General features: G+C 40.2%; 1 protein-coding gene, 1 long non-coding RNA gene and 1 other non-coding gene across 7 annotated transcripts in view; 1 reads left to right on the plus strand and 2 right to left on the minus strand.

Annotated features, from left to right (window-relative positions):
• The window catches only part of LAMA4 (laminin subunit alpha 4), a 145,498-nt gene that overhangs the window by 82,345 nt on the left and 43,200 nt on the right, over positions 1-19,953 (minus strand). For 3 of the 4 annotated variants that reach the window (XM_008975760.5, XM_034962721.3, XM_063605423.1), the window contains exons 4-6: positions 15,501-15,625; positions 10,090-10,170; positions 108-322 (exon numbers count right to left, since the gene is read on the minus strand). In XM_008975760.5, coding sequence (XP_008974008.2) covers positions 108-322; positions 10,090-10,170; positions 15,501-15,625 — 421 coding nt within the window. Of the gene's footprint in view, positions 1-107; positions 323-8,614; positions 8,653-10,089; positions 10,171-15,500; positions 15,626-19,953 lie in introns of those variants that run through there. The other variant, XM_063605424.1, reaches the window with a different exon arrangement.
• Positions 1-19,953, plus strand: part of LOC130541608 (uncharacterized) — a 95,169-nt gene that overhangs the window by 32,581 nt on the left and 42,635 nt on the right. For both annotated transcript variants that reach the window (XR_010112504.1, XR_010112503.1), the window contains exons 4-5: positions 15,624-15,809; positions 18,542-18,640. This is a non-coding gene — a long non-coding RNA (uncharacterized LOC130541608). The remainder of the gene's footprint in view (positions 1-15,623; positions 15,810-18,541; positions 18,641-19,953) is intronic.
• LOC112440176 (U6 spliceosomal RNA) lies at positions 4,916-5,022 on the minus strand. Its single transcript, XR_003028364.1, has one exon. It is a non-coding gene; the product is annotated as a U6 spliceosomal RNA (small nuclear RNA).

The raw sequence follows: 19,953 nt of genomic DNA on the forward strand, positions 1-19,953 counted from the left end.
AAGGGGGCACTCACAATACTTCCCCAAGAGAAATTCTTTATCTAAATTCAGTATTGGCAGAGAGTCATGCTGGCCAGGCAGCTGGCTTAGTATTTATGATACTGCACCTGCACAGTTCTTGGCAATCCTGGCGTCCCCATAGTAGCCAGGAGCGCAACGTTCACACTTGAATCCGGTGGTGTTGCGTAAGCAATTCCTACACTGGCCAGTGACTTCATCACAATCTTCAAAGATCAGGTTGGGATCTGAATTTCCACTGCAGTCACATTTCTTACAGGTGCTTCCAATGAGTAAGGGGTTTCCATAGTAACCGGGAGCACATCTGAAGAAGAATATCACACGTTTAAATATTTAGCATCATAGTTTTTCTTCCTTTTAATATTCTTTCCTACAAAGAAGAAAGATGTAGTGGATATTTGTTGATTGCCCTCCCAGAATTCATTTGCACTCTCTCATCTTCTTCATAGGACCAGATTTCGTTTTTAAGGAACTACCCCTCCCCATTATGTTATAGATCATTTGGTTCACTTCATCTGTAGGCCATTCAGTTCAGCCAGGCTTCCAGCTATAGGATTGAACTGGTATATCCAGCCAGGGAACTGGTGTACACAAATGATATATGATGGGTGGGACCAGATATGCCAAAGGTACTGCAATGAGATGTATCTGTAGCGTACAGCTGGGAAATGTCCTAGCCACAACGTTAATAGCACCTCTATTGAGAAACATTGATCAATCTAGTCACAATGAATTGTTTAAGTAACTAAGCTTGAGCCATTCAGTGCCTGCTATTCTCCTGGCCGAAAGGGATTGACTCAGGAGTGTAGCTTGGGCTCTTGTTTGAGGGTCATGGGGTGGCATTCTCTCCATCTTCAGGTGAAGGAAGAGGCAGCAGGTAGTACGCTTAGCTCCTGGCAGCAACTTGTAACTGAGCAAAGCCAGCCTGGAGTCAAAGCAGATGGCAGAGCTGAGAGTACCACAGATCAATGGAGTTGGAGCCCAGACTGCCATTCTTCTGGATGTTTTAGATATGCGCACCTATAGAAGCCAGGTGCCTACCTGCATTTATTGTGTGGGCAGAGCCAATGCCTATGGTCAGGCTGGCTGGGCCTTTGATGAGAGAGCCCAGCTGAGTTGGAGAATGGAGACTGAAATCCATCTAGCCTTTGCTTGCCTTGCCAAGCTGTGCACTCTAGGTGAGGCTGTCTCTGCCCAGAGGAAGAAATGCCTTTCCCTACTTTTCCCAAAGCTGCCGTGCAGGGCAGCAGAGGCCCTGCTGTGAGTGGTGGGCCTGTAGGCCCCATCTAAGGGAAGAGCTGTTACTAGGCTCAAGTTGATTGTTGCCAGCCTAGAGCCTTGAGAGGATGAAGGACCTATGTTGCCATATTTTATTTTTGGAGAAAAAAGTGGAAATTTGGATGTTTATGTGAAATTGCAATTTTTAAAAGTTGATTCAAACCTTGTAAGAGTACTGTACAAATCAAACTACATGCTTGTTGGCTGATTGTGCACTCTCTTTTGCTGTGGACCCTAAACTAGTGTAGAAGATGGGCCAACTGGAGCTGCAGACACTTTTTGAGAGTAGCTGGAAAGAACATGTGGTCACACCATAATGGAATTGAAGGTAGGGTAGAGAAGTTAGTTCTGATGCATGAGAGGGAAAAAGAAAGAGAGCCAGCAAAGGGTTTTGAGCATGATGGAAGTGGTAGTGAAGGAAGCTGGTGCTGGCTTCAGCATGCAGGATGGACTTCAGGCTGGAGCAGAGGGATGGGGTGGGGTATAGAGGGCCTGGGCTGGGGTGTTGGCCTTGGGAGTGGAAAGGAAGAGAGAGCTTTCCAAGGAAATCAACAAGCCCTGGCCAGTAATAATAAAACACTACTTTTTTTTAAAGGATTCCCTTTAAAGTAAGGGAATCATGATTCAGAACATTTGAAAAACAGATACATAAAAAAAAATCACATCTGTAATCCCAGGACCCTAAAAAAGTCACTGTCAACATTTTGTGTATGTTCCTTCAGCCTCTGTTCCCATGTCTCAGTTTCTTGGTGTAGTTGTAGTGATAGGATATGGTCAGTCTTTAAACTCTTTACCTGCATCGAACCTCATAGCTTCATCTATGTGAGTTTATTTAGTTACCACAGACACCCTGGGAGGGAGGCCACACAGGCCTGGCATTCTGGGAGGCTACTTCAGTTTTCCAGGGTCACATAGCTGGAAAGTCACAGTGCAAGGTCCAAACCTTCTGACCCTGGAGTTCTTTCTTTTGCTCCACCCTGGACCACACTGCTGCTGCTATAAATGAATGAGTGGATTCATCCAACACAAGGACAATTCATGTCCATTTTATGTAAGACATAGAGGGAGACAGGATGAAGAAAAACACATAGCCCATTCTCTGAAAGAACAGGAAATAAATTAACCATAATGATACAGAATATGAACTCTAGAAATCTGGTCTATGAAAAAGATGGGGATGAATGTAAATTCTACACAACCCACAAAGAGACACCCCAAGAGGAAATATTCAATGAGTGTTGTTATTCGCACTTTCTCATGTCTTTGCACCTCAGATTTATAGGCCTGCAGGTCCCTAAGCCAGCATAAATTATTCCTCTATGGAACTTGTGGCTGGATTGAATTTCTGGCCTTTGCTGAAGTTCACCAAACAGAGAATATTAGGCTCTTTGGCCGACTGAAATGAGACTCAGATCTACCGGCTCAATGTGTGGCTGGGAATCTTAAGGTCTGGGAGTGAAGGGGCTTGCCCAAGCTCATAGAGGTCAGATGCCAGTAACTTTTTCATTTAATTCCACTGCATTTGCTCTCCATAGGAGGTCTCCTGGTCTTTTACAAGAGAAAACTCAAATTTTCTATTCTGTAAGTTGGAATCTCAATCACAGTGGAAACCTACTTTGAGTTACTCTGAGTCTTAAGAACATCTTCTGGTGGTAGGTTTAGAGGAAACTCTGAAGTTTTAGTCAAAACTCTGGACCCTATGGATTTAACAAAATGAGCATACAAAAGTTTACTTATGATAGTCCCTGACAAACCCCTACTTTTATATATAAGAAAGCTAGAAGGCAGAGAAGCTAAATGACTTGTTCATTGCTGCATAGCTCAAACCTCTGTGGGACTCCAGGCTTAATGTCCTTTCCACTCCAGCAGTCTAGCATTAAAGAATGAACTAATTAATAAATTAATGATTATAAAAGTGCCCAAGCCTGCCCTCAAAGAACTAACAACAAAGACACAAAAGCACCAGTATTTGAGTTTAGAGTCAGCATTGGAGCCCTGGTGCCCAGTAGCCTGGTCCTATTTTTTCTTCCGTAATCTCATTTCTAGTCTATTAATGACTTGATCCATCCAAGGAAAACAGAACTGGTAAGTTTATGGCTCAAATGAAAGGATTGTGGCATATGAACTTTGTCATTTTGGTTAGTGATTATATTATTTGGGCAAAATGGAAAAACAAAAGATATGATGTTTAGAAAAAAAGATTATTTTGACCAAAAACTGTTTCAGGAATGCTTGAAGCTCCCCCTGCTCTGCCTGCCCGTTCTCTTTCTCTTCTGCTCCTCCTCCCAGGGCTATACAGCTGGCACTGAAAGTCTTTGTCAAGAGTGCCCAAACTCCTGGGCTAGGTGGCTCAGAAACCTTTCTGGGAGGGATGTCACTCTGTAGCTGTCCTTGGGATTAAATAAAATGACATAAAAAAAAAGAACTTGTTGCAAGGTAGGTGCCATGTAAATGCTCTCCACTTCTTTATGAAAGACTGAGAAATAAGGCTAGGAAAACGTATGTAACCTATTCAGGGTCACAGGGCAAGAATTCAGGAGTTGAGCAAGCTAGAGAGTACGGAATCATAAGAACTCTATGCAAACAACAGGGTCTACGTGTGAAAAACTTGATGTCTTCAGAGAGAATTAGACTAAATCCCCGCATCACAGTAAACCTCAATAAAGGTTAGCTTTCTCTTGTTCTTCTTCCTTATTTTTCTTTTCCATTATCAAGGCCATCATTGAAATCATTATGATTATCATCTTCATCTCTGATGATACTGTGTTCTGCCTTTTCTGTTAGGGGTTTAAGTCACTTAGGATTTGCTTTAATTTGCCCCATTCTTTTCTTCTGATCCTTAAGCAACAAGATTCACATGATCAATCATCATGTAGTCTTAGCATGTTTCTCACTCCACCACCAAATTTAATGCATGAAAGTATACTATTAAAGCTGCTATGGGAGGCAGTGTGGAATACTGAAACATTGAGATCATATGACTGAAAATGGTATTGAACGTTGAGGGTCCTGGGTTTTAGTTTTGGATTTATTGCTAACCCAATTGTGTGATGTTAGATTAAGTCACTTCATGGCTCAGAGTCTCAGGTTCCTCATCTTTTTAAATGAACTAAGTACACACACACACACACACACACACACTACACACACTGCTATATATTATATATTTGGGGGCAGGTGAAGCTGGTGAGTCTTGGGCAAGGATTTTTTTCCCTTTTATTTTTTTCTTGACAGGTAATGATACATATTTATGGGATACAGAGTGATATTCCCATACATGTATACCATGTATAATGACCAAATCAGGGTAGTTAATATCTCATCACCTAGAACATTTATCATTTCTATGTATTGTGAACATTCAGAATCCTCTTTTCTAGCTTTTTGAAAACAGAAACTAAATTATTAACTATATTCACCCTAGAATGCTGTAGAAAGCTACAAATTATTTCTCCCATCTAGCTGTAAGTTTGTGTCCGTTAACCAGCATTTCCCTATCCTTCCCCCATCACTTACCACCTGCCACCTTTCCCAGCCTCTAATAATCAGAATTATTCTCTCTACTTCTATGAGCTCAATTTTTTTTAGCTCCCTCATATGTGGGAGAACATGCAGGATAAAAAATGTGGGCTGCTTCACGATTCTGCACATCACCCTTGCACAGAGGCCATGCTAATCTTCTCTGGGTTGTTCCAATTTTAGTATATATGCTGCCCAAGGGAGCACCTCATCTTCAAAATGTTCTTAGTTGTTACTACTGGGATGAGGATGAGAATTGCAAAACTCTACAAGGCTTGTGCATTTTACAATTATTTGCATCAGAAGACAACTTCCATTTGCAATCTCTATTCAGCCAGACTCAGTCAACTCTGGGTCACCCTTTCCATTTTCCTGGAATGGGGTGGGAGATTGGGGGTAAAACAGGGCAAGGAATGACTGACTCCTGTCACTACATAGTACCTTTTTTAAAGGAACATGAAAAGTGCTGTTGCTATTTCTTACTGAGAAAAAATATTTTTACTTAAATAAAAACAACTGAGGCCTTCAACATGCCAGATAGTGTGCTGGGGGAAGAATAGACAGAGGAGGGATAAGGGATATGATGCTGTGTCTGTCAAGCAGCTCATAGTTTCACAGATAAAGAAGCCATTGTGTGATTCTGAGCAGGTGACTTAAATTATGTCGCATTTCTTCCTCTGTAAATAAGGATGAAAATGGTATTCCATAGGATTTTTGGGGCTCTTTTGAGGCTTAAATCATTGTCTGTAAAGTTTTTACAACAGTGCCTGACATACCACCCAGTAAGTACTTAATAAATGTTATTATTTTTATCATCATGATCATGGTCTAAATACAATACAATGTGGAAAGCTTGCCAGCTGATCTGGTGGATTTGGTGAGTAGCATGTCCAACATGGGGAGTTTAAAGTGTGAGGTGGGAGAAGGTTTTTAGGGAGGAAAGACAGGTAGGGCCCAGAGCAGGCCAATATTCATGGACCTAATTGTTAAGGCAAGGCAGGTGGGCGTGTTTGAGCTGTTTTTTTACACAGTAGTGTAAGAGGTAGAGTAAGTAAAACATGTTTTATGTTTTAGACCAGTGTTTCGCGAATTTGCATGTAACATGGATCCTTTTAAAAGGAAAAGCATTTTCATGTAATACCCCTTCCAGTGTTAGCTTAAATTATCTTTAAATATTTCAAACATGAAGCTAGGTAGAAACTCCTTATGTCTATGGTTTTTACATGTCTTGAAAACCAAAATAAATTTTCAAATACAACATAAATAAAACTATGAAACTAATCAATTTCAGATTCACATTAATTCAATAATTGATGTTGTCTTATAACAAAATGTCCACTTGCAAAATGATGTGGTAGAGACTGCCTGCGTTCAGCATGCCAATCCAGCCATGTGCCATGTGACGACTCATGTCTCTCACCAATTTTCATTTTGGAATCTTTAGTTTTACAGTTTGCCTTGATGTCATGCCACTTGACCTCCAATTGTCTGTAATGTGTCATTGACAGACTGTCACCTCTGTTATTTTCTCCCAGCACTGAGGGAGATCTTCTCTTATTATAACGTGACACAGCAGAAAGTCCAGAACATGTTTCAATGAATGTTTTCCTTAAAGTTATTATTAAAATTAAACATAAAATTAGGAAAATATTCACTGAGAACTCCCGAACCTTCATTTCCAAGGACAACCAAGGTTCTTAGGTCACGGTTTGAGAAATACTTCCCTAGTATGAGAGTGTGGTATTGAAGGTCAAGGTAGAGCGGTAGTTCACAAAGCAGTGAGAGTCCTGGTGCATGAGAATCCAACAGGAAGTCAAAATACAGGTCCTGGGCCTCAGCCCTGGATATTCTTTTTCAGTGGGTGGTGAAGGGGAGTTGGGGAGGGCTCAGGAATCCAAAGTTTTCCTGGAGACAGTTGGACACAGATTTTAAAACCACCACTTGACTCAATGATCTCTAAAGTGCAAAAAGACCTAGCAGGTTCTTGGTTTGGACTAATTATTACCTTTGTTTAAAACAGATATCCATACAAATCAGCTGCATATTTAGAAAAGCTCTTTTGGAGAGGTTCAAGTTCACAAATACATTGAAAACACAGATTAGGCGAAGGTTAACTCAGGCAACTTAAGAGCTTGGCTGTTCAAGCAGAAACCCTCCTCTTATCCCCAGGGTCAAACAAATCAAAAGCAGCAAAGACCACCACAATTAGGAAGACATAGCTCTTCTGGCTCAGTTTCCTCATCTGCAAGATGACAAAATACAACCTTCTCTAAGGTGGCTGTGAAGATGACAGATGAAGAATGTAAAGCAACAAGGACATAAGTGATAATTAATCAGTGGCACTATTTAGCTCAGAGCCGTAATTTCTAGCTAAGGAAACTGAGACTCAGGGAAATGAGCCAACGTGTCCCAGGAACACATTCGGCAGTGGCAGAAGTTGGACAATGACCACCATGACTCATACTGTCACCTGTTAATTCTTATTGAGCATTTACTCAGTGCCAGGTCCCACACTCAAAACTTTGCAGTATTATCTCATAACAGTTTTATGAGACAGGTAACTTTATTTTCTCCATTCTGTACAAGTGGAAATTGCCACTTGGAGAGGTCAAAGAACTTGCCCGGGTGGGTCACAAAGTGGTGGAGCTGAGATTCACACTCACCCAGGCTGATGCTCAAATCTCTTCTTTTCAACACTCTACTTTCACTTCCCAAACCAGTGCTCTTGTCTGGAGCCTTCCACTCCAGCAGCAGATCTGACCCAGCCTTACTGGGTAATGGCAGAGCTCATGAGCATCCTATGTGGGCTGAGGCATTTATCATCTGTAATTCCTTGTCAGAGGTGGGCGTGCAGTCCTGCTGACGGTTTGGGATGACAGAACCCTTCTCTGCACCCCTGTGTGATTTTACAGGACTGTGCCCTTAGGGTCCAGGTGATTTCACTTCTGCGAGCTTTACATTTGGTCAGCAGGGCTCTATCTAAGGCCATTAACTCTCCCCGTGGGGGCCATCGAACACCCATTAGCAATACTGCTTGGTCATTATCAAACTAAATTGAATTTAACCTCAGACACTGAGGAGAAAAAACTCCATCCTGGCTGATTAACAACCGCCACAGACCTCCAGTGAGCCAGAAAATGAGTAAATCAGGTGCCTCCTATTCCTGTGTCTCCAAGTAAGGAAATATAGGATAAGTGTGTCACAAATTTTAATCAACCCAATGTAATCAATCATCTCTGTCAGTCCCTCCTAATAGATGAAATTCATGTGGACCCTAAGCTCGCTTTCCCTCTTATGGCAATAAATAAATAAATTCAAAAAAATCCACAGTCCTTTAGTGAAATAATTATCCACATTTTGCATATTTCATAATCATAATAACAATGCCTTCCAAGTGCAAAGATTTTTCTCTGTATCACAGATACTGTGGCTTTTTTTTTTTTTTTTGAGTTTCAGACCCACTTTTTGAGAGATAGAGGGTGTTTTCTTTGGAAGTGAGATTGCTTATAATTTAAAGTTTACATTTTAAGCCCCAGGTTGAGTTTGTGAGCCCATCTGTGCTGTTGAGGGCCTGCAGATGAGTGACTGGGTGCTTTATACTATTTCCGCTTGGCTCTTCCTTCCCTGTCTCTAGGGCACTACATATCATTTAGCTGCCTAAACACAATGGTGAGGCCAATGCTAATGGCATTTCTGTTAAAAACAAGAAAACCTGTCTGAGAGACTCTTTGAGCAAAAGCCATTTTATCTTACAACACTGTGAGCAGCTGGCAGGTGGAGGGAATGGGAAATATCTTACCGAGTCATTCAGTGGAAAGCCTCTCGTGCTCTGCGGAGAAGGCCTTTCTTACATGAGCAAAGCCCAGAGCAGTTTAGAAAAAGAGAGAAAAGAGTGTCATGTGCTTTTCAAAAGAAGACATTTATGCGGCCAACAAACATATGAAAAAAAGCTCATCATCACTGGTCATTAGAGAAATGCAAATCAAAACCACAATGAGATACCATCTGACGCCAGTTAGAATGGCAATCATTAAAAAGTCAGGTAACAACAGATGCTGGAGAGGATGTGGAGAAATAGGAATGCTTTTACACTGTTGGTGGGAGTGTAAATTAATTCAACCATTGTGGAAGACAGTGTGGTGATTCCTCAAGGATCTAGAACCAGAATTACCATTTGACCCAGCAATCCCATTACTGGGTATATACCCAAAGGATTATAAATCATTCTACTATAAAGACACATGCACACATATGTTTATTGCAGCACTATTCACAATAGCAAAGACTTGGAACCAACCCAAATGCCCATCAATGATAGACTGGATAAAGAAAATGTGGCACATATACACCATGGAATACTATGCAGTCATAAAAAAGGATGAGTTTATGTCCTTTGCAGGGACATGGATGAAGCTGGAAACCGTCATTCTTAACAAACTAACACAGGAACAGAAAACCAAACACCACATGTTCTCACTCATAAGTGGGAGTTGAACAATGAGAACACATGGGCACAGGGAGGGGAACATCACATACCGGGGCCTGTCAGTGGGTGGGGGGCAAGGGGAGGGATAGCATTAGGAGAAATACCTAATGTGGATGATGGGTTGATGGGTGCAGCAAACCGCCATGGCACGTGTATACCTATGTAAGAAACCTGCACGTTCTGCACATGTATCCCAGAACTTAAAATATAATTGAAAAAAAAAAAGGAAAAAAAGAAAAGAGTGTCATAGGTAAATACCAGCCAGAGATCCAGAAAACCCAAACTCCTGTGGAATTTGTTTACTTTTTAGTATGGTATAAAGCTGGTATAAAGAATGGGCGAAATAACAGCTTTGTGGGTTGTTTTTTTCTAATTTATTGCTCTATTGACAAAAGGTGATTCACATTTTATTTACTGAGGAAACCTCACTCTTTTTTGGGGAACACTAATTTTAGTACTATTTCTCATTGATGGAGAGAGAAAAGAGTACTACCAAAACCATCTAGAGAATCTTTTCAAAATACACATCCTCAATTTCCTTTTTCCCTGTGTGCTTATCCTGAGATGTGGCCCTGGCCTGAAGCCCTAGGAAGCATATTGTTATTTGCTGTATCTGGGGGATGGGATTTGGGAAAACTTCCCTAAGGGGTTTTGAAATGCAGTCCCTCAACCACTCTTAAGCATCTCCTTCAGGACCCACTGAATGGGAGTATGGCAGAGCTGTTGAGTGTGAGAAACAGAAAGCTTCCTTTGACCCACACAGAAAATAGAGAATTTTATTGGCTTACCTTTCACAGTTAGGTCCAGCATAATTTTCATTACAAATGCACCGAACAGCTCCATTTTTCCTATAGCAGGATTCTGCAAAACTAAAATTGGAAGCAAATATTGGAAGTCAATTCCATACATCACCAAAGAGACTGTCTTAACTTTTTATCAGATTACCTCTATGTTGGTCCCATTAAAGTTCTAATGGGTGCAATCATTTTCTTTATTTAAACTTGTACACATTTACCTTGCAGGAAAGGTTAGGCTAGCAGGCCCCAAAAGAAAATGCCACTTGTTGGTGGGACCATTTCCCAGGTCCTATATATATATTTCAAGCACTAGTCCAAAACATGTATCCCAAAGCTGGAAATAAAATGATCAAATTCTACCTGCAATTTTGGATTTATAAGAGAATCCCCTTTTATTTCCATCACTGTCTATGTAGTCATTTAAAAGTTTCCCCTTTTTTTCTGCACTAGAACTTGTCCAGTTTTAAAGGGAAGGAACCAGTTCTAAACTATATGATCTCCACAGAATTTTAATTTCTTTCATGTGTACTTTAAATATTGGAAATAAGGTTGCTGAGACTGGCTGAGTCGATGAAAGTCCCAGTCAAGTACTGCAGCAAAACGCAGGGCCCACCATAAAAGGCTTTCATCCCATGGAACCCTCTCTCTTTCTTCTTCTTCCTTTTTTAAAGACAATAAAAATTAGGACACAGGACAAAAAAGTAATAAAAATATTGGTTTAGTGGAATAAATAAGTCTCCTCACTATTAAGGCAAGGGAAATGGGGTTACGGTCTCCATGTGTTTGGAAAATTCTTCATAGACACATGAATTGTGTGGGGCATAGGGGTGTGTGTGTGTGTGTATGTAAAATTTTAAGGACTTTTAAATTAGCTTTGGCTTTGGTACTGTACAACCAATAAAGTGTGACCCGCTGCTCTCTTGTTCCTTTATGTATCAGCATTTCTTACCCTAATGGTGTTTGGAGGAAAGCAAATAGATGTGTTTATTTGTTTGAAGACACTTAAAAAATCAGTCAGAAAACAATATGTGCTTCTCAGTGAAAGGCAACACCCACAATTTATTTTCTCTAACAGCTGGATAAAAACATTCCAACAAAATTACATTTCTTTGGCCTTTTACCCTTTATTTTGCTTCTTCTGATTTCTTAGCCTACTTAAAGAACCACTGTCAGTTAAGAGTCCAGAACAGGAACCCACGCTTCCATCTTTCTTTGAAGGTGTTCCACCCAGCAGCCTGCCCACGCTTTAAGGATGCAACATCTGCTAGGGGCATCTGGAGTCATCCGCCTGTAGCTGGTGTCCTGCTGTTTCAAACAGATGACATTTTCCTTAATTGGAGCGATTTCCATAGCTACTGGTAGAGATGGAGGACGTCTGGCCAACCCCCAAATAAATACATGAACATTATGCAAATTGTCCCTGGGAACAACTGCATGACCACTGGTCTCTGTGGCGAAGGCAGACTTGGTGGCAGGGCCAGCCCTCAAGGGTTCGTTTTCGTTTCTCATCAGCATTAACTGTTTATGTTTTGTCTGGTTTTGGCTAGGGAAGTGAAAACACTGCGTCTCTCTCAGCCCACTGTAACCACTGTGGTGCCCATTTCAAGTGGAAGGGTGCCTTTTGCTCTTAGAAAATCCTTAGGAACTTAGAGAAAAATAGACTCGGCCCTTTGTTTGCTTAACCCCCTGAAGCATTATTTCCTTGCTTTCTTGTAACTGGAAATCCAAATCCTGCGTCTGTGGGCTCAGCTTCATCAATGTTTCAAAATGTAATTCAGAGTCTAAACTAGACGCCTTTCTGAAAAGTCCTGGAACTTTCATTTTATAGAAAGTAGCAATATGAGTTTCTTAAAAAGCTGAAAGAGGCAATGGGCATTTGATTTTTGATAAGATATTTGATTAGTATTTGAGATTAGCTAACTAAGTTAATAATAAGTCCAGATCAAAGGTTAGAACTTTTTAGGACCCAAGAATATTTGTTCTGTTCCATGACCACAGATGAACCCCTCCTCTCCTTTTTTGCAGCCAGTTTCCCCAGCAAGGGATTCAAGAAGTAGAGCTGTTGTCACTACAGAGAAAAATCTGTAAAATCCCTTGGTCTCTCACACCCTTACCAATTCCTCCCTACTCCTACATGATATTTACTTATAGGTGACACACTTTTTATTTCATTTTCATTTTCAGTAGGTTTTTCAACCTCGAATCTGTACTATTAGAGACTTGAGTTTTCGTGTCTGTGAATATGCATCTAGATTTAGAGCACATTCTCTAAGTCCCTTCAGTGCTCCTTTGAACCCTGGATCCACTTACACAGAGAAAAAACATGGGCAGACATGGTGTCTTGATGCCTTTGGAAACTGTTTCCTCTTTCAGGAAAGGAGACTCATTCCATAGTTGGCAACTTTTGACTTCATTTCTTAAAGAGTTAACAGCATTCAGAAATGCTTCTTGCTCAACTAACATACCGGATACTGTGATTCAAAAGGTAAAGGGTCATTTGCTCTAGGAGTTTCAAAACACTGCTTATTTTGACCTATCTTAATAAAGGTGAGATTTTTGACTGTTTTACTCACTGCTGTGTCACCAGTGACTAGTGCATGACTGGCACATAATAAGTACTGACTACCAGTTTTTATACCAGTGTATAATAAGTGCTCAATAAATATCTGATTGCATGTAGACAAGGCTTCTCAGTCCATAGGGAATGATGTTCTAAAGGTCTCATATCCCAAGACCAGGTAATTTAGATAAGAAAGTCTTGTCATGCAAATGGGGTGAAAAGTGCAAAAGTGGAACAGCATAATTAGAAAGAACCATCTGAGATTGCCTGCCTAATTCATCTGCTACTGCCAAAAAAAAAACACTGCAGCTCGAGGCTTATAAACCTTTTCTGAGCAGATGAGGCTACACAACATCTTTATGAGAGAATGAGTGAAACCAGCTATGAGGAAGTGGGAGGTAATATATTTAACAATATATACCATGGCAAAAGAACTGTGCTAAATATCTCACCAGACGTGATTAAAATGAATGCTTGAGAGCAGAATATTAATGAACAATGAAAAAGTATACCAAGACGGAGTGAAGGGAGCTCATAAATCAGGACATACTTGAGTGAAAATAACAGAACAGTTAATGTTTGCGTTTTCCACCCTCACTGTGAGTACCATCCATTTTGCACACGTTATTAATACTATCAGACATGAAAAATTACAGAGCAAGGTCTGAGGCAGTTTAACAGTTTCTAAAGAAGGATGGAGCTGAAAATCGTCTGACTACTCTGACTGTTAGACTTGTAGTATTTGAATACATCACAAGCTATTAGGTGAAATGTTAGTTGATATTGGTGTTCAATTAAGGAAAAAACATCAGGGGAATCTGATTGCCATCTCTCTTTTTCTTTTCTGTTTATCAGTAAGTGTGTGAGTATGAGTAAGTGCGTGTGTGTAGTAAGCATTCAGATTTTAAAAAGTCATTTTATGTGTATCATTTAATCTTTAAAACAGCTATCAATTATGTAAATATTACATCGAAACACTTAGAACAATGCCAGGCATAGAGTAAGAAAAATCTAAGTGTTAGAAAAAATACAGCGGTATGTGTTCAGTAAAGGCAACATCTACCTTATACCTTTCTGTGTTTAGGGTACAAACCCAAATCCTCCACACATATTATCCTAGTCCAGTCCTCACAACTCTATGATGCAGATCCTTACTTCCTAGTTTGATTTACTGTACTAAGAGAAAATCTGAAATACTGGGCTGGTAAATGAATCAAGGAGTAGAGCCAAGATCTGAACCCAGGCTTCTTGACTTCAAATCCCATGGAAAGTGAGATCTAGGGAGAAAGTAACTTTTCTGAGATCACACAGGTATTATGTGTCCACATTTGAATATGAACCTAGATTGGCTACTCTTTCTACTTGTGGCATAATAAAAAAAACAGTATTTAGCCTTTGGTTCCTGGCACAGACTCCTGTAATTCTTGGAATTTCCTGAGGGAAAAGACTGTCTTTTGTTATTCATAACAGGCACCTTTCAACCATATCTGAGTTTATGCTAATGAAGTGACTCACAGTGGACCCCTAGATACCTTGAGAGTGGGAGCCTATGACCAGAGGCACCACCGAGGAACCAAACATGTAATTGGACGTTGGGAATTTCAACCCTCCCCACCCCCAACCTCCAGGGGAGAGGCTGGAGATTGAGTTCAGTTACCAATGGCCAATGATTTGACCAATCATACCTACAACATGAAACTTTGATAAAAACTCCTGAGCAACAAGGCTTGGGGGGTTTCCTGTTGGTGACACGTGGAGGTGCTGAGAGCATGGTGCTCCAGCAGAGAGCCTGGAGTCTCTGCACGCACTCCTTCTTCACTCCCACTTCTCCATATCCTGCTCTATGCATCACTTCCATGTAGCTCTTTTGGAGTTGTAACCTTTTAACAAACTGACAGTCATAAGCATAGCACTTTTCTAAACTCTGTGAGTCATCTTAATGAACTGTCAAACCTGAGGAGAGGTTGAGGGATCCTTCTCAAATTTACAGTCTTCTGGGAAGAAGTGTGACTAGCCTGGGGACCCCATTTTTGGCTGGCATTTGTAGTGGGGGCATTCTTGTGGAACTGATCTCTTAATCTGTGGGATCTGCACTGACTGTGGAAACTTAGTGTCAGAACTGAATTGATTGTAGGACACCCAGTTGGTGTCAGAGAATTGGTCATTTGGAAAACCATCTATCACTATACCTGTTAAATTCCATATTCTGTCATTTTAAAGAGAATAAAATGACCAGTGATGACTTAATTACTGGATTTACACATATTCCATTATTTCCATTAAAATGTATGTCTCTTTCCTTTAACTTCTCACTCAGGTCAAAATGTATCCAGAAAGTGTTCCTGTAAATCTTCTGTGAGCTGATTGGCCTAAAGCATGCATTCTGTTGATCTGTGTTCTAATTCTGACTGAAAAGCCATATGTAGGGAAATGTTTCCTTTGTGAAAGTCAGAAGAGGCAATATTACTGAAAATATGATATTATGATGAGTCTGTTGGGATTACCAGTTGTGATCGCTCTAGGTCAAGAGAAAGTCAAGAAAAGATGAGACTATCCTTGCTTATAAAACTTAGGAGACTTTATTGACCTCAAGATGCACCCCAATATTTTGGGAACAGAGTCATCATCTATATTGTAAGTGCTTAAGCATTCCAGGTGGTGTATTTGGACTAGAAACTTTTTCTATATCTTTTCCAGTCTCATCTCAATATGAGGTTTTGCCTGTGGAGAAACCTCAGAACTCTGGGATAAGGCAAAACAAAACAAAACAAAACAAAACAAAACAAAACAAAACAAAACATAGACTGATCATTTGAAGAGACCATCCTCCTTTAGGACTTACTTGGCCAAGTGGGGCAGGGGACAGGGGCACGGCTGGCAGAATTGGGGTGCTCCCCTGATGGAATCTCCGATATAACCCTCCAGACACTTTTCACAGTGCTCTCCTGTTGTGTTCCGCTGGCAGTGCTATGAGACAAAAGACAAGAAGATTGACAAGGATGCGAAAGAAATTTTAGAGACAGCACATCTAAGCATCATGCAATACTTTTTCAAGCAAAAGGGACATCAGTTCAGACAGCACAGACTGTATGCGGCAGTACAGATTAGCATGAGGAGTCACACTGGCCCCAGTCAATGCCAGAAAGTGTGGGTAAGTGGTGAATTAATTTTTCCTGTGCTTTTGTTGTGTGTGCTAGTAGCCTGGGGACTCTAGAGTTTGTGTGCAGAGGAGATTATTCATCAGTTACTTATTTCAATTCAGAGTGATAATCAGAATGATCAAACCCTGGATGTTCCAGAAATATTGGCTTATTGACTTCGAATGAATATGAAATGAGAAACCAACCAACCAACCAAACAAACAAACAAACAAACAAACATCCCCCTGATACTTATCCATGGCAATGGGAACAATAAGGATTTATGGTCTTGGAAGGATAAAATGTGTCAGACTGTAGTATAAATGGAGTAGAAGGTAGATAAAGAGCATTCTGCTCATGGGTTGGTATCTTGGATAGTGACATAGAAGAATCAGTAAGGAGGTTTTTTTTTGTATGATTTTTCCACTTGTAGTAAAGATTATAGGAGTAAAAGCACAAAGCAGACTGACCCTTCTGTCTGGAATGCCATTCATCATTCAAGATCACACTAGGCTGCAAAATCTCTTGAAAGTACATCCTAATTCTCCCTTTCAGGATCCTTCCTTCTTTTCCACCACCCATATTGTAGTGCTATTATCTATTCTCAGCCTCATCACCCCTCCCCAACTCTGTCTTTCAGCACTGTATTGCCATTAACTCAAACGGAGTAGGCACTCAGTAACTGTCAAACTGATGGATTAATTTCTATAAGGGGCAGTGAGCTAACACACAAACAGCTTTCTTCTATGGGATTATACTAGTGGTACAAGGCAAAGCCATTAGCTCTATTTTTTTCATCTTTACATTCATCAGAGTGTATAAAGGTTGAATTGGGGTTGCAGTGAAAAATTATACTGTTAGAATTAGAATGTCATTGAAGAAGCACCCTCCTATTTGAGCAATTGCCTTAGTCACACTGATGCATAAGAGCTTCAACAGGACAACTTTTTTAAAACAGTGGAGGAGCCTTGGGAAAGCAAGATGGAGTAGCAGTAGACTGAACTCTGAGGTCCTTATTTTGGCCTTTATGCTTTATTTGAGGTTCAGAATAAAAGAATAGCAAGGCCCTGCTCTAAACATTTTGTATGGATTAACTGACTTAATTCTCACAACAATCCTGAAGTAGGTTCCTATTTCCCGTGCCACCCTAACCCCTGCCACTTTACATCTGAAGAGATGGAGGTGCAGAAAGATTAAGTAAATTGCCCGAGGTCACACGGATAGTAGGTGTCAAAAGTGAGATTCAAATTCAGGAAATCTGGCTCCAGAAGTGAACTTGTTAGTTTCCATATTATACTACTTCTCCAGTAATGTTGAAGAAAAGGCTTAACAAACCGTAGAAAATGAATGCATCAGAAGGCATCAGTGTTACTAACACTTTGAGCTTCAATTGAAATATAATATTAATACATTAGTTAAAGGGGAAGAATCTTAATAAGGGCAACTAGCTATCCCGGTTGAATGTTCTTCAGGCATTTGATCAGCCATTAGGTATGAGCAATCTTTAGTCCCTGATTAAAATTATGTCTGCAAAGTAGAATTTAGGGGCTAGTTCAGATTGCCTGACAGATCAATGAGAAACTCTGAAAAATAAAGTATGATATGCAGACAACAGGATGTTAACATATTTCCCTTACAGTTCTTAATACTGTGTCTTGCGCTAAGTCAGTCTTTGGAAATATTTATTGGGGAAAAATGAAGGAAAAGGGAAAAGCGTGAATTAATGAATTTGTGTCTGGAGCAAATAAAGGAAATTAACGTGAACCCAAAGCTAATACAAAGTTGCAGCAATCTCTCATCCCAGGAAAAACCAATGAGCCTTACCCAACTACCATGAAACTAAGCCATAAACAATCTGGCAGGGCTGCTTGTAGGCTGGGGTTAAATTTGTCTGAGTTCTTGTTGGACGGATGAAGCCCCTCTCTGCAGAAGAAAACAGGCCCATTGTAAGATGTTAGGCCATTCTTTGTGCCCAAAGTGACTACTGTGCTGCAAAAATGAGCTAATTCCCAATTCTGTCCCCTTATGGCTCGGTAGATGCTTTAGATTCCTTGTCAGGGCTTTAATGCTGCCATGGCAGCCATGGGAAGCAGTGACCCTCAAAAGCAAAGCCACCAAATTTCTTTTGCCCTCTAAATGCTCAGAATGCAAGTATGAACTTTCCTCATATGCCTTCTTTCAAAAGGTTTATTATAAAACTCCCTAAAAGGCTTCAATGCACATTCTGGGAGATTGGCAGACAGAGTGCTGGAGGCAGGGAGAAAAGGTCCCTAGCTCTTCCACTTTCTAGCTGGTCAACTTTGAACAAGTCTCTTGACCTTCCTGGTTTTCTATTCCCTTATCTGCAAAGTGACGATTTAGACTAGATGGCCTTTCAGGTTTCTTCTAACTCTGATAATTTTTTACTTTGAGATTGCAAAATGTCTTCTGTTTTACCTTCAGTGCTCTGGCATTTAAAAAACAGAAAACAAATATGACAACAATAAAAAAAGTATGTTGTTGTGAGGTGAATGGTTTGGCTCTGGGTCCCCACCCAAATCTCATATTGAATTGTAATCCCCAGTGTTGGAGGTGGGGCCTGGTGGGAGGTGATTGGATCATGAGGGTTGTTTCTAACGGCTTAGCGTGATTCCCCTAGTGCTGTCTTGTAATACAGTTCTGAGATCTGGTTGTTTGAAAGTGTGTAGCACCTCCCCTTTGTGCTCTCCCTCTCTCTCTCTCTCTCCCCCACCTCCCACTGCAGGCCATGTGAAGATGTGCCTGCTTCCCCTTTGTCTTCCATCATGATTGTAAGTTTCCTGAGGCCTCCTCAGAAGCAGAAGCCTGTACAGCCCACAGAAGAGTGAGTCAATTATGCCTCTTTTCTTTATAAATTACCCATTCTCAGGTACGTCTTTTTTTTTTTTTTAATCCAAAGAGTAAAGTGAAAGCAAGTTTATTGGCAAAGCATAGGAATAAAGAATGGCCACTCCATAGACACAGCAGTTAGGTATGACTTTATAGCAGTGTGAGAATGGATTAATATAGGAGGAAAAGTTCATTTTTTAATAAAACTGACTCCACTTAAAAATGAAATTAGCATTCTGAACTTTTAGCCAGTGGTTAAGAAAGCTATATCTAGATAATCGATTGCAGATAAGTGTTGGGATTGCCATTTGGACACCAACTGTGTCTCCCCAACATGAGAAATGATATCTCTCATGTGCTTGGTCACAGGACCAGAATAATGTAGGAAGAAGGCTCAAAAGAATCTGGTTAGCCTTCCTGTGTTTGTCAATGTGCTTTATGCAAGACTAGATCCATGGATCTCTAAGTATGCCCAGGGAGGTCAAAACTGTTTCTAAATAATACTAAGATGTTTCTTATATTTTGCATTCTCATTTTCTCATATGTGTAAGGTGAAATTGTGTAGAGGCTACACAACACAAGATATCACACAGATTGATGCAGAAGCAGATGGCAGAATCCATCTTCTTCTATTAAGCCAGACATTAAACATATTTTCAACTTGTAAAATATGTTTGTTTGATAAAAACGTATTGTCTTAACATGCAATTGGTATATTATTGCTATTTTCAAATGAATTTATAAAGATTAGAAAATTTTTCAGTTTAAATTTCAAATGCCGTAAATATTGGTATATATAGTCCACATTAAAAAAAGCTCTCTTGTATCTTTAATAATCCTTAACAGTGTAAAGGTTTATGAGATCCTAAGGTCTGCAAACTGCTCTCTGTGTAGATCAATACTTATCCAACTTCAATGTGCACGTGAATCCCCTGGAGATCTGGTGAAAATGCAGATTATGAGTCAGGATGTCTGCATCCTGAGGGTCTGCATTTCTAACAAGCTCCCAAATATCATCCATGCAGCTGGTCTGGATTACACTCTGACAAGCAAAGGTCTAAATAAAAATACCTAATATTGGCAGCACTGTTTGCTAGTTACATACAGGGTTGGGCCTGAGCCTCAGTTTCTAGCATAAGACAGTACATCTTAAAGAAGTGACCCAAGTATCTCATAACAGTACCATAAAGAATTGACCCAAGTATCTCATAAATTACAAAATTAAAGATTTTTGCATTTAGGGTAGCTTGTTATTTTAGTAACCTATGCATTCATTCACTTAACAAACCTGAATTAAGCAGATATAAT

The sequence above is a fragment of the Pan paniscus genome, chromosome 5, assembly GCF_029289425.2.
Source record: "Pan paniscus chromosome 5, NHGRI_mPanPan1-v2.0_pri, whole genome shotgun sequence".
Classification (NCBI taxonomy): domain Eukaryota; kingdom Metazoa; phylum Chordata; class Mammalia; order Primates; family Hominidae; genus Pan; species Pan paniscus.